Source organism: Ammodytes marinus, assembly GCF_949987685.1.
Source record: "Ammodytes marinus genome assembly, chromosome: 1".
Lineage (NCBI taxonomy): Eukaryota > Metazoa > Chordata > Actinopteri > Uranoscopiformes > Ammodytidae > Ammodytes > Ammodytes marinus.
The window spans coordinates 8,625,110-8,638,401 of NC_137230.1; the positions used below are offsets into that span (position 1 = coordinate 8,625,110).

Below are 13,292 nucleotides of genomic sequence, written 5' to 3' on the forward strand. Positions count from 1 at the left end.
AGGTTTGTTGCACTTCTCAATGACACAGTAGTGCTGTACACATTGTTATTGTGGTCATTCTATGCTTTCAGGAAGCTTTTTGCTAATCCTATTGGCTATTGTAATGAATCATGATTCTTGACTGGTCTGTATCTGTAAGGGTTATTGGGGCTATTGAGTTAATTATTTACATGATGGGACTTTGTTTAGAGACAACAGAGTCCAGTTTACGGAGCACTGCCAAGGACCAGCCAAGCGCTACTGTTTTGAGCCCAGTCTCACACAATAACTTGAATTTGCTTGAAAATAACCGTAACATAGAAAACTGACTATGGTAAAAGCATACAAAAAATTAGTTCACCAAAATGACTGCTAATGTATAAACCTTTTCCTGGTTCAAGTGTGACCTTACAGTATTTCTGTTGGTTGCTGATAAAGCTGTTGATCCAACATCAAGGATAAAGTTTGGTTTTAAGATGCTCTGGCACAAGTCTACACTATATGGACCAAAGTATTGGGCCACCTAAACATCACACCCCCACGAGTTTTTATAACATCCTGTTCTAAATCCATTGGCATTAATCTGGAGCTAGTCCTCTCGTTGCAGAGAGAACAGTTTCCACTCTTCTGGGAAGGCTTTCTACAAGATGTCGGAGTGTGTCTGTGGGGAGTTTGACCCATCTCATGCAGAAGAGCATTTGTTTTATTTTTTTTTATTTTTTAAAGATTTTTTATTTTTTGCATTTATTTTTTTTCAAGATTTTTTTTTAATAGACAGTACAGAGTTGAAATGGGTAGACAAAGAGAGAGGGGGGATGACCTGCAGTAAAGGTCCACAAGTCATATTTGAACCCGCGACCACTGCAATGAAGGCCGGAGCCAATATGGTACGCGCTCTAGCCACTACGCCACCGGAGCGCCCAGAAGAGCATTTGTGACGGGACATCGGATATTGATGTTGGATGAGGGGGCCTTGCTCACAATCTCCGTTCTAGTTAATCCCAAAGGTCGGTTCATCACGCCTCAACACCCCGCTATGTAACTTTAGTTGGTCCGCCACTTCATGGCTAAACGCTTCCAATTTGCAATGATACCTCTTACAACTGATGTTAGAATATCTAGGGAAGAAATTTCACAGACTGACTTGTTCCATCTGTGGCATCCTATTGTAGTACCATGCTCAAACAGCCTAAGTGGACTGGTTTGTCAGCTATGACAAATACAGCCTTTATGGTAAATTACGTTTTCTCATTGGCTATTGAGGTACTGGTTTGATCTCATTTTAATTTATTTTAAATTGTCTGCTTTTCAATGTTGCTGAAATCCAGCTAATTGTGCAACTGAAGATGACCCGTGTTTTTATTTTACGCAAGAGGATGTTGATAACAGCTGTGCTTTAGAGACGGCAAAGGTGGTGTTCCAAAACCTGCATTAGTAGATTTTGTTCGGCACGTGAGGTCAGCAGAAACTAGCTATAGACACAACATTGGCATTTTTAAAATCCATATGTAGAACAACTGCCTGCTGCTACTGAATGCTATAATATTCAAAGTTGGTTGATAATTCTCTGTTGGTTTGTCACTTGGTGTTCATTCTCCCTTTTCTCTGCCTGCTGTGTTTCTCTCACTCTTTCAGTGATCCACTATCTGATCCTTGTATGTGGATTAGGCTAGAGAATTCTGAATGTAGTTCAGAGATATCAAGTTATTAGTTTACTCTTTGTCTCCAAACTAGATGTTGAGATAAGTGGTTGGTGACTAATGCTGGGCTTACACTAAAGGACTTTTAAAATACTTTGAAAAGACTGAAGACTGACAACCTCTCACATCTAAAGACAATCAACTCACACCTGAAGACAATTAGTCATTAGTTATCTGTCACAGATTTTGAAAAGACAGGGGGTCTCATATTGCAAGACTACAACTAGATTCCTTTTGAAATTAATATAATTTCCAATCCTGCTACGAGGGATTAAAAGTGATTTCAGTGAAATAAAACCTATTTTTTACAAGGTAAAATGGACTGGGTGTATAAACAACTATATGCCCTCATCACGTAGGCTTTGTGTCATGATCATGTTAAAAACTGCAAACACGATTGTGATTATATTTAATTTAAAAAAAGTTAATTCAATATTCCGAGCGGGGGACATCCTGTAATTATTTGACCAAATGTATATGCTGATATCGTCCCCAAATAACTCTGACTCCTAACCCTGTATTTGACGGTAAAGTGTTAAGGTTGCGCTTGACAGCCTGGTTCTCCAGCCGAGGCTTCTACGTGAAAGTGTCCGGAAAAAGTGCCTCACAGCTGGACACAGGTCGCGACTAATGCCGCTCCTCCTGCGTCGTGTCTGGTGCTGGAGAGAGTATGACAGTGTTCACGTAATTTCGCTTGAGCCAACCCCTTAAGACTAACGATAATATCAAACATGTTTGATAATGTCGGAACGTCAAGACGGGGAGAAGACTGGCTGAAATCGGGTCGGAAGACCACTATACACCAAACGACTGAGATTACGTGCACAACTCCAGCAAGACTCCCGTGATTTTAGTCCGACATTGAAAGATTGTCTGCGACTGTCAAATCGCGTGAAAAGTCGTGTAGTGTAAACCCAGCATTACTCGTTCCGGGGAAAGCTATAACTTTTTAAAACTAATATCCCATTTGGATCGGATATGTCAGTGAAAACTTAGATTACTTGTTGCAATATTGTAATTTTCTTTATCTGTCTATGAGATTTGGTGTGACATTTTAGAATGGTTGGTCTAATTTCACTCTAAAAGTCAGCTGTCATGTCAGTGTTTGGTAAACACTGGCCCTTGTCTTGTTGCTTGATCTGACACCACCCGCCAGCTTCCTCTACTTCCCCTTACCAACTGATTATGGGAGAAAGTAGGTTGCAGTTAATAACAATGCAAACTATTATGCGTAGGAGAGTGTTGCTTTACAAAATCAGGTTTTTTTCAGAAGCGGCCGCAGCTATGGCCAGGTACGACTGCTTTCTCTATTGCAGAGTTTTAAAAATATGAGAGATTAATGCAGTAAAGATGATGAATTAAAATATGCACAGGCCGCTTGTTCAGTTGATCAGAAATAGAGATCTTGAAAGCGTAAGAGTGACTTGCATTGGGTAAACTGTGGAAGAAAGATGGATGACTTGGTCAAATACATTCTCTCATACGTAAACGCACACAAACACACAAACAAACGGACAAATAATCGGCAACAGGAAATACAAGTCATTAGAAAGTAGCAATGGCTGCACTCCAAGAATGTCACCTCAGTCACACCTTGTTTAGGCAAGCCTCTTAAAGGCACATATAATACCTGTAAGTACCTAATACAAACCCACTTCACTTGCTTTATGCAAATCTTGGTGGATGTGTCATTTCATGTTGATTGATTGTAGGCGGGACCATTCCTACGTAGTGTGCCTGCTAAAGTTGCTGAGTGTCGATTCAGTGGAAATTATGGACGGAATTCTCTTGCATACAGATGAAAAAGCCTGAAAGATGCAACTGATGTTCAGGTATTTGTTGTCGAGATGTTTTTCAGTCTTACATAGATTAGATTGTATTTTATGTTGCTCACCAAGTCCGTTATCAATAAATCCTGCATATGTCAGGATGGTGAATAAAATAAATGGGTCAACAAGAGTGATGTAATCATACATCTGATGAATCAATTAAATCATAATATGACTATTTGGTTTGCTGGATGCATAGCAACACCAGTATATTCATCTATTTTTATCAAATGATAACAATGGGGGGTTTTATGTAACTATTGGAGCACCTTTATAGAAGACAGGTTTCTCCAAGGAATATTTTCTTCTGAGTGAACTGTCATTGAAACACTTCCTTTCTAATCCTTTAGCCTGAAAGAGAAACCTTGTTCATAAGATTGGCTTTTCAATGTCCGTCTATCTGTTCGTCCATCCAGGTCATTCTTTTTTAGTGCAACACATCTCGACTGGGACTCAAGGATAAACTGATTAGATTTTGGAGGTTACAGGTCAAGGTCACTATGACCTTGCGTATTGTGAACGCAATATTTCAAGGACACTCTTCATAGCTCCCAAAATGTAAAAACCGTGAATTTAGTTTGCTTTCAATTTAGTTCCCCCTATATTCTCTCGCTCCATGTAGGATGTAAAGTAAGAGTGTTTTTAGTTAGAGTTGTGGATGATATGTTTTCTCATTTTCCCACACATAGTCATCCCGTAACGGTTGTAATTATTTTAAGGGCTATCATCAAAATCCCTTGATCTTCATCGCTTATTATAAGAATGCATGTCCCAATTTCCCAGCCTGTTCTGAATGTCTACAAGTGCAAGAACACGAGACAGACATTGAATGAATTCCAGCTTAATATCACTTAATATCACACATAGCTGTAGATGGTGACTGCACTGTCTGTGTTCTTTAACTATAGCTCCTTGTGATCTCCAGATCTTAAAGGTGAAGTAAGCGGTTTATTTGTGTTAATATGTGTTATATCACTCCATATTCCTACATCAATCACTTCAACAGAGTGTGGGCGTCATATGACAGGTCTCCAAGTCATTCTGATTTGCAGTAATGGCCCAATTAAAATGTTGAAGTATCCCGATTTTTTTTATCCAATCAGGAGAGAGAACGCTACAAACCGTCACTCGTCTCACTCATATATATTATATACACTCCATGGTCTCACTGCCGGTGCACGCCAGAGCAACAGATGGGTGAATGTGCATTCGCCTACAATGGCGGAGCAGGTAAAAATCCTTCCCAATGTCTGTTTTGATGGTTTTTATCATGTGTTATCCGGTTTTATCACATTTATGGATCTGAGATGATGCTAGATAACTTGCTGCTTAAAGACCGCAATGCATTAATGTGGTGACGTAGGGACGAGTGAGGGGACTGCTAACTGCAGTAACTGACAGGAAGTTAGCTAAAAGAACCATTCCGCTTACAGCACCTTTAATGGAGAAGTAATTGATATGGTCCTTTTAGCTAACTTCCTGTCAGTGACTTTAGTTAGTAGTCCCCTCCCTCGTCCCTACGCCACCACCACATGAGCACACAGCCGTCTTCATCAGATATTGCCACAATGGAGAGCAGGGTGTCATCGTTCACAGGCACAGAGACCCGCCTCTTTATAGCGCGCTGTCTCCTGATTGGATAAAAATGGGATACTTGAAATGCAAACTGGCAATTACTGCAAAGCTGATTGACTGTAAGACCTGTGTTATGAACTGTGCATACTATTCAAGTGATTGCTGTATGAATATAGAGTGAATTAAAACGTATATTAACAGGGACAAAAAAATTCTCCTTTTGAAACACAGCTTAACCCTCCTTCCATCATGGACTCCAAAAAGTCGGGCGTGTTGAAGAATCTTCGCCAAAAGCTCGCCTTGCCTAACTTCCACCGCCGGCGAGGCAAGGAGAGCCAGAGCAAGAATCGCCTCCAGGTCCATCAAGGCATGGGCCACCACATGAGCAACTCTGTTCCCAACATGAGTATGCTGGACTACAGCCAAATCCCCTCCATCACACAGCCCCAACAGTTGAACTCTTCCACACACAGAAGCCCCTCTGCATTGCTTCGGAAGCTCGATAGAGGCCGGGTAGGAGATGGGAGTGGCCTCACCATGACACCGCTTTTTGGAGGAGCTGAGAGCAGTGTAAACACACAGGTGCCTGCTGACGAGACAGACTGGACTTCCTCTCAACAGTCATTCAACAGCAGTATCAGTGAAGAGCAGAGATCTCCAGAGACGAACAACGGAGCAGCCAGAGGCATGGAGCATGAGGAGATGATGTCCACAGACAGCATGGACCTGGACGGTTCACAACACAACTCACAGGTACACACTACATTTGAAACGTTGAGTCAGTATAACAGAAATAACAACTCAGTTCTCCAAATATAAGCAAATATCTTTTATAAAATGTTATAAAGCTTTTTAACTTGTTGAAGAGATTTTTGTTTCTCAATATTAGCCTTTTACTTTAATGTTCCTATTTATTCAGTGAGCATTTTATTAAGCTTGTATAGTTCCCCGTAATGCACAGGTAAGGAGATGGCATGGTTCTAATAGATTTGCTGGTTTATTTAACATTGGGTGTGTGTGAGGTGTCAGGTGTATTTGCACAGGACCTACAGAGTTTGACTTAGAGGAGCCGGATGAAGTTTAAATTTGCGGTACTTCCAAAATCAATAGTCTACAGCCACATTGGGTAAACTCTGGCCGTGTTTGTTTTTTTAGACCGCTAAGACCCAATAAATAATGACTCACGCCTTTGCAACACGGGATACTTTGAGAAGGGACATACTGTAGATGTTGCCATGGGTTCCAGACTTGCATTGTCACATAAAATAAGAGAAAATATCAATTAATAATTTAAAATGTTATGAAACACGGTTGGAATGCATGGTGTACAAATGTCCTTACAACATAATCATTTAAAATGAACTCTATTTACTGTGTATGTTTGTCATAACTGTAGCAGGTATAGTATTATTTGCTTTAACAAACAAACAAAAAAACAAGAGGGGACAAACATGCCCCCAGTTTTAGCCTGTAAATGACTGTCAAAATGTCAACACAGCATAGTGTGTAAACAACAGTTACAATTCATGTGCATTGGTATACCTTTAAAAACATTTAAATAAGGAGTGATAAAATCATGATAGGATTGTTCCTTCTCGCTTGATTTATAACATTTACCATTTAGATGTAGACTTTAATATCAAAATAATGTAATAGCACAATAGAATACTACTTACACCATTTATTTTAAAATAAGTGTTAACATTGGTTTGATGCATTCACGTATGCAAGTAGCTGGTGTCCCTTCAACCTGGTCCTCTGGTCTTTCTTCTGTCCCTTTTTTGTAAAAACAAACGAAAAACAAAGAATCTTAAAAGGTAAATATTTGACTAGTTCCTACATTCCTAAAAGGATTTTTGCTGAATTGCCTTGCATTCTTTAGGGGTCGATGCTGTTTGTTTTAGTCTGTCTTCATGAGATTGTTTTGAACTTAGACTAAAGCAATTGCTGCCAGATATTGTATAATAATAATTATAATAATATGCCAGTTTATATAATCCTTTATACCGTCCTATTTAATCAGATAATCTCATTGACTAACAAAAGCACACACACACACACACACACACACACACACACACACACACACACACACACACACACACACACACACACACACACACACACACACACACACACACAGGCCTGCCCACACAAATGGCTGGGCCCCTGAAAACCTCCAGTCAATGGGCCTCCCTTACCCATTACTCCTATCAACAATGAGTGTGAGTGTGCTCATCCCTCAATAAACACATACATATCTTATCAACCAGGGACTTGCAGGGACAGTTGGGGGAGCAAGGGCTCATTATTATTTTAAAATAGTAACACATTTCTGACTTAGCCCAGCATACCTACCCATTTATTTTGATTCCCTTACACTCACACAATTGTTTAACAGATCAACAGATCTCTACAAAATAATCAGTTCACACAGAGACATTGTTCTTCCTTAGTATTCACTAAAGCAAACAGTTTTTTCACAATTTGCACTTTTTCTATGCTACTAGTTTCTGGTAAGATACATTTACACTAATTGACTGCACCAAATACTGCACTTTTTTGTATTTCTGCACATGACATTAAATCATTTGAAATCTTTTGGTGGTATTGTTGAAATAAAAAACACTTAAAAAACAACATCAACAACAAATTCTTCACACACAAATGAAAAAAGGCGGTTCTCTACATGAATAACCAAACCAACCTACCCTCAAAACTATAAAGTTGGCCTATGTTTGGTTGCAACATTTAGGCTTAGTACATTATCCTCTCATCACTGCAAAAGCACTGAAATCATTACAATTCTTAATCTTTGAACTCAAATCTGTTCCTTCAATTATTTCCAACTTCTTTGGGCCTTGTGTCTTTCTTTGCATTAAGAACTTTTTTAGGTCTATTTTTTATTTTTAGAAACAATACAGAAAGCAGGACCTTGGTGGTTATGGCAATAATTAAAACAGGATGATGCTGCTCGTCAGCTTCATTGTGGTATGACCCGGCTGGTTGGTCAATTGGCCAGGTTTCTGAAAAACTGGTCAGACTTGGCTGGTCGTGTCAACCTGAAGACTTATGTCAAAGCCTTTAGAAGGTATAGTCCCCAAAGGGAAATTCTTTTTCACAAAATTTTACATTATGTGGAGAGAGAATTTAAACCTGTTTGTAGACTCAGGAAAATTACAGAGTAATTAATGTAGAAGAACTACAAAAGGTACCCAACCTGTTTTTTCATGGGGTCCAAATACTTTTCACAACGACACCCAGACACAAGTAGCAGGTAGGCCTAGATGTGTTTTCCGTGAGCATGAACGACTCAGGAAATATAATCCAGCCAAAACTGTTTAATGTCAAAACCCAATCTTGTCACCTTTTGGCACACAAAGGGTTTATAGTATGGATTATGTTTGAAACAGTTACACTCCGCTGTGCTCAATCTGAAACATTTTGAACATTTCTGCTTTTCTACTGCTTTTTAAATGGCCGTAAGCGGAGCCGTGGCTCTGTGTAAACACCCAACTTTGAATAGCCTAGATATTGACATAAATATAAATATCTAAAAATCTAAAAATAAAGTTTAGCTTAGTTAGGTTCTTGGCTTCCAAAGACCATGGGCCCCCCAAGTGGCTGGGCCCTAGAAAGCCTTCCCACTTTCTACCCCTTATGGGCGGCCCTGCACACACACACACCATGTCAAAGAACATGGCATGAGAAAATTACACACATTGCTGATAACATTCGAAGACATGCATCAAGGAACTGTATACCTTCATGATGTTATGTTGCTCTTGTTTACTTTACATACAGAACAAACTCTAATAGACAGGTGAAATATATATCATGTTATGGTACCCAGGTGCATCCCTTGCTTAAAAGATTGTCCCATGTCGTCTCCACCTACATTTAGGGCTGGGTATCGTCCCAAATTGTTTTGGCTCACTGAGGTTGAACAACAAGACACTTTCAGATACTCAACTTTCGCTACCCAACATTTTTCTATACTCGATGGTATTGAGGCATTTGGGTCGGTGATAAAAAAGCATTGAACTTAGATACCCAGCTCTACCTACATTAGATTCCACCCAGTCACTAGCAAGTATTATCTCCTTTGATGAAAGCTGCTGCGTGGCCGCTAGTGATGGGCGTCAGTAATCAAATCCTGGAGTAGTCCTTGTTTCAAATTAACTCAAGTGCACGTTCCCACCACGTGTATGTTTATTTTAAAATATTTTCCCATGTCAAACGCCATGCTCAAACGTCTGTCCACCAGCCCCAGATGTTGTTTCGATTTCGATAACCCCTCTGTCTAGATCACTAGCATCTAAGACATGTTTTTTACTCCGGCATCTCACATAAACCCTCTCATTTTAATCTGTGCAGCTGTCTGCACCGGCTCAGCTGCACCTGAAAAATGGAATAACGTTTCTCTACAGTATGTCTGCTAAAGCTTAGCTAAGTGCAGCAAGGTCCAGAAGTAGTTTGTGGAAATAGGAGGAAATCGGGTTAAGTATGAGATAAGGCAAGCTAGGATAACATAGCAATACTTGCACAATGCATCAACTTATGTTGATCAACTTTAGTTATTAAAGCCTAAAGAAGCATTCAGGAGTTTGTCAGCTTTTATCTGGACAGTGGACAGAAAATAATTAATTATATATTCATTTAAATTGAATTAATGTTTTATTTTACTTTCTGCAGCTATTTGCAATGTTTTCTTACAGTTCTTCTGTTTGTTTTGCGATACGCATTAAGCAATGGGTAGGCTATGTTGCATTGTTATCCTGCATAGAGATGCATCCGGAAAGTAGCTGATATTAATCAAAAAAAAGTCCTTGATTAGTCTTCCAGGAATGTATGCGAATCATCGATCTTGGAATATACTCGTGCCCATCCCTAGTAGCCACGTTTAATATTTCTTGAGTTCAGTACCTTCCCTAACTTTGATAAATGTACAGATTATCTTACAGGGTAAAGAGTTTTTTTTTGAGAATGCAAGAATACATGTTTTGTTTATTTCCTCTATATTTTATAGATATCTTTGGTATATGAACAGGGTTTAGATGAGATGGGAGTGTGGCCAGATTGCAGTTGGAAAGCTTAACGACATTTCAGTCAAAGATCCAATGGCTGAACCAAATTTGTTGGCTGAACAAGGAGAGCAAATAGTGAATGTTGTTTCATGACTGCACCACACCCTTGATTGTCTTAGTGATCATATGGCATTTGACACAGGACGCTCTCAAGTTACCACGACACAGTCTTCTTTCATTTTGAAACCTTTTTGGCAAAATCGAAGGAAGTAACCTGAAACTTCCTCATTTATCCATCAACGTCTACCAGATAGTTTGCGAAATCACTTTGGTGATCTCATTAACTTTTCAATTCACACCACCCTCAGATACAGTGGAGGAAATAAGTATTTGATCCCTCACTGATTTTGTAAGTTTGCCCACTTACAATGAAATGAACGGTCTATAATTTTAATGTTAGGTTTATGTTAACAGTGATAGACAGAATATCAAAAAGAAAATCCAGAAAATTACTTAAAAAAAAGATAGAAATTATTTTGCATTTCATTGAGGGAAATAAGTATTTAATGCCCTATCAAAACATTGCTTAGTACTTAGTGGAGAAACCCTTGTTGGCAAGTACAGAGGTCAGACGTGTATTTTAGTTGATGACCAGGTTTGCACACATCTCAGAAGGACATTTGGACCACTCCTCTTTGCAGATCCTCTCCTAATCTTTAAGGTTTCGAGGCTGTCGCTTGAGCTTCAGCTCCCTTCACAGATCTATTGGATTAACCCATTGATGACTATGGCAATCTAGGATGCATGTCCTTAATGCCTGAGGGTTTTCTGAAAAAATAGTACGAATTGTCAAGTCTACCAAAACCTTAATATCTAAGCCTGTGTAGCACATAGAAACATGAAATAAAATACATTTAAAAGTTAAGGTTCACAGGTTTTATTTAAACATGCTCCCTTAGCGCTTACAAACCAACAAATATTTCTAAAAATCGTCAAAATTAGATGAATTAGAAAATTATTAAATATTGTTAATAAATAGATGCAATGTGTTGTGGGATTTTCGTCAGTAGTCTATAGTAGACCTTGATTCTGCGCACCAAACGCCACTAACTGTTCTGTCGCTGACATAGCCGGCGTATTTTTTTTATTATTTTGTTTTATTTTTTTTATTTTTTATTTTTTGATTGACGTGATTTTTGGCAAACCACACAACTTTTGGGTGGTCACGTGGTCTTAAAAAAATCAACAAAACCCACCTCATGTGTATTTGAACCAATGACGGTGCATTTTATGCTGGGAATGCCATGAAAATTAGATAAAGTAATAATGCTGCGCGATGCAGCATCAGGCAGGAGAGCCAACGTGGCATCGCGCAGCAGCCGTCATCAATGGGTTAAGGTCCGTAGACTGGCTAGGCCAATCCATGACCGTAATGTGCTTCTTCTTGAGCCAGTCCTTTGTTGCCTTTGCTGTATTTTTAGGGTCATTGACCTGCTGGAAGACCCATCCATGACCCATTTTTACGGACTTGACTGAGAGAAAAAGGTTGTCACCAAGTATTTCAGGGTACATGGCCCCATCCATATTTCCTTTGATGCTGTGAAGTCCACCTGTCCCCTTAGCAGAGAAATACCCCCAAAGCATAATGCTTCAACCTCCATGCTTGACTGTGGGGATGGTGTTTTTGGGGTCATAGTCAGAATTCCTCTTCCTCCAAGCATGGCGAGTCACTATGATACCAAAGAACATGATTTTGTTCTAATCTGACCACATCACCTTCTCCCAAGCATTCTTTGAGTCGTTCAGGTGTTCATTGGCAAACTTCAGACGGTTCTGTACATGTCCTTTCTTGAGCAGGGGGACCTTACGGGCACTACAGGATTTCAATCCATTACGGCATAGTGTGTTACCAATGGTTGTCTTGGTGACTGTGGTCCCAGCTGCCTTGGGATCATAAACAGGCTCCTCCCGTGTAGATCTGGGCTGATCCCTCACCTTTCTCATGATCCTTGATACCCCACAAGGTGAGATCTTGCATGGAGCCCCAGACCGAGGGAGATTGATGGTTATTTTGTGTTTCTTTCATTTTCGAATAATCGCACCAACAGTTGTCTCCTTCTCACCCAGCTTCTCGCCAATGGTCTTATAGTCTATTCCGGCCTTGCGCAGGTCTACAATCTTGTCTCTGATGTCCCTAGACAGCTCTTTGGTCTTGCCCATGATGGAGATGTTGGAGTTTGATATTGATCATGTGGACAGGTGTCTTTTATACAGGTAACAACTTGAGACAGGTCTGTTTTATACAGGAAACTAGTTGAGATTAGGAGTACTTTTTTAAAGCACGAGGACTAATCTGTGGGAGCCAGAATTCTTTATGGTTGGTAGGGGATCAAATACTTATTTCACTCAATGAAATGCAAAATAATTTCTATCTTTTTTTTTTAATGTGATTTTCTGGATTTTCTTTTTGATATTCTGTCTATCACTGTTAAAATAAACCTAGCTTTAAAATTATAGACCGCTCATTTCTTTGTAAGTGGGCAAATTTACAAAATCGGTGAGGGATCAAATACTTATTTCCTCCACTGTAAATTGTCATCAGTGGTAGGCTATGGCTCGATACCCTTTTAAAACTGCTGACATTTAGTGCCAAAAAGCAAATGTAACCATGCGAACAAGAGCGTTTGAGCATGTTAACATGCTCATGTTGACATGTAATACCGTTGTGTTGTGCCCCACTTTTTATTTTTATTTATTTTTTTAACCTTTATTTATACAGGTATATCCCATTGAGAACGAAGACTCTTTTGCAAGGGAGACCTGTTTTCCTTTCCCACGTTACCATTCACACACACATTCATACACCGATAGCAGGCAAACTATCTACATTCACACGAGGCAAGGTGGGTTAAGTGTCTTGCCCAAGGACACAACAACTATGACACAGGTGGCAGGGCGGGGATCGAACCCTTTGATCATCGGCCAACCCGCTCTACCAACTGAGCCACAGTCGCCCCACAAAGCCAGCATTGCTGTAGACTGTCAAAACTTAGTTTTAGGATATCATTATTTTGGTTCATAATGTACTTTTTACATTGTGTCTCTTCGATATCTGCTACTTCTCCATAATCTGGTGTTAATACAGAGCCTACGCTCGGTAAACTGGTATGTACAAAGGGGGC

General features: G+C 39.6%; 1 protein-coding gene across 2 annotated transcripts in view; it reads left to right on the plus strand.

The window, feature by feature from the left end:
- Positions 1-13,292, plus strand: part of mctp2b (multiple C2 domains, transmembrane 2b) — a 42,280-nt gene that overhangs the window by 3,846 nt on the left and 25,142 nt on the right. For both annotated transcript variants that reach the window (XM_080033951.1, XM_080033952.1), the window contains exon 2: positions 5,315-5,836. In XM_080033951.1, coding sequence (XP_079890077.1) covers positions 5,333-5,836 — 504 coding nt within the window. In that variant the 5' untranslated portion in view covers positions 5,315-5,332. The remainder of the gene's footprint in view (positions 1-5,314; positions 5,837-13,292) is intronic.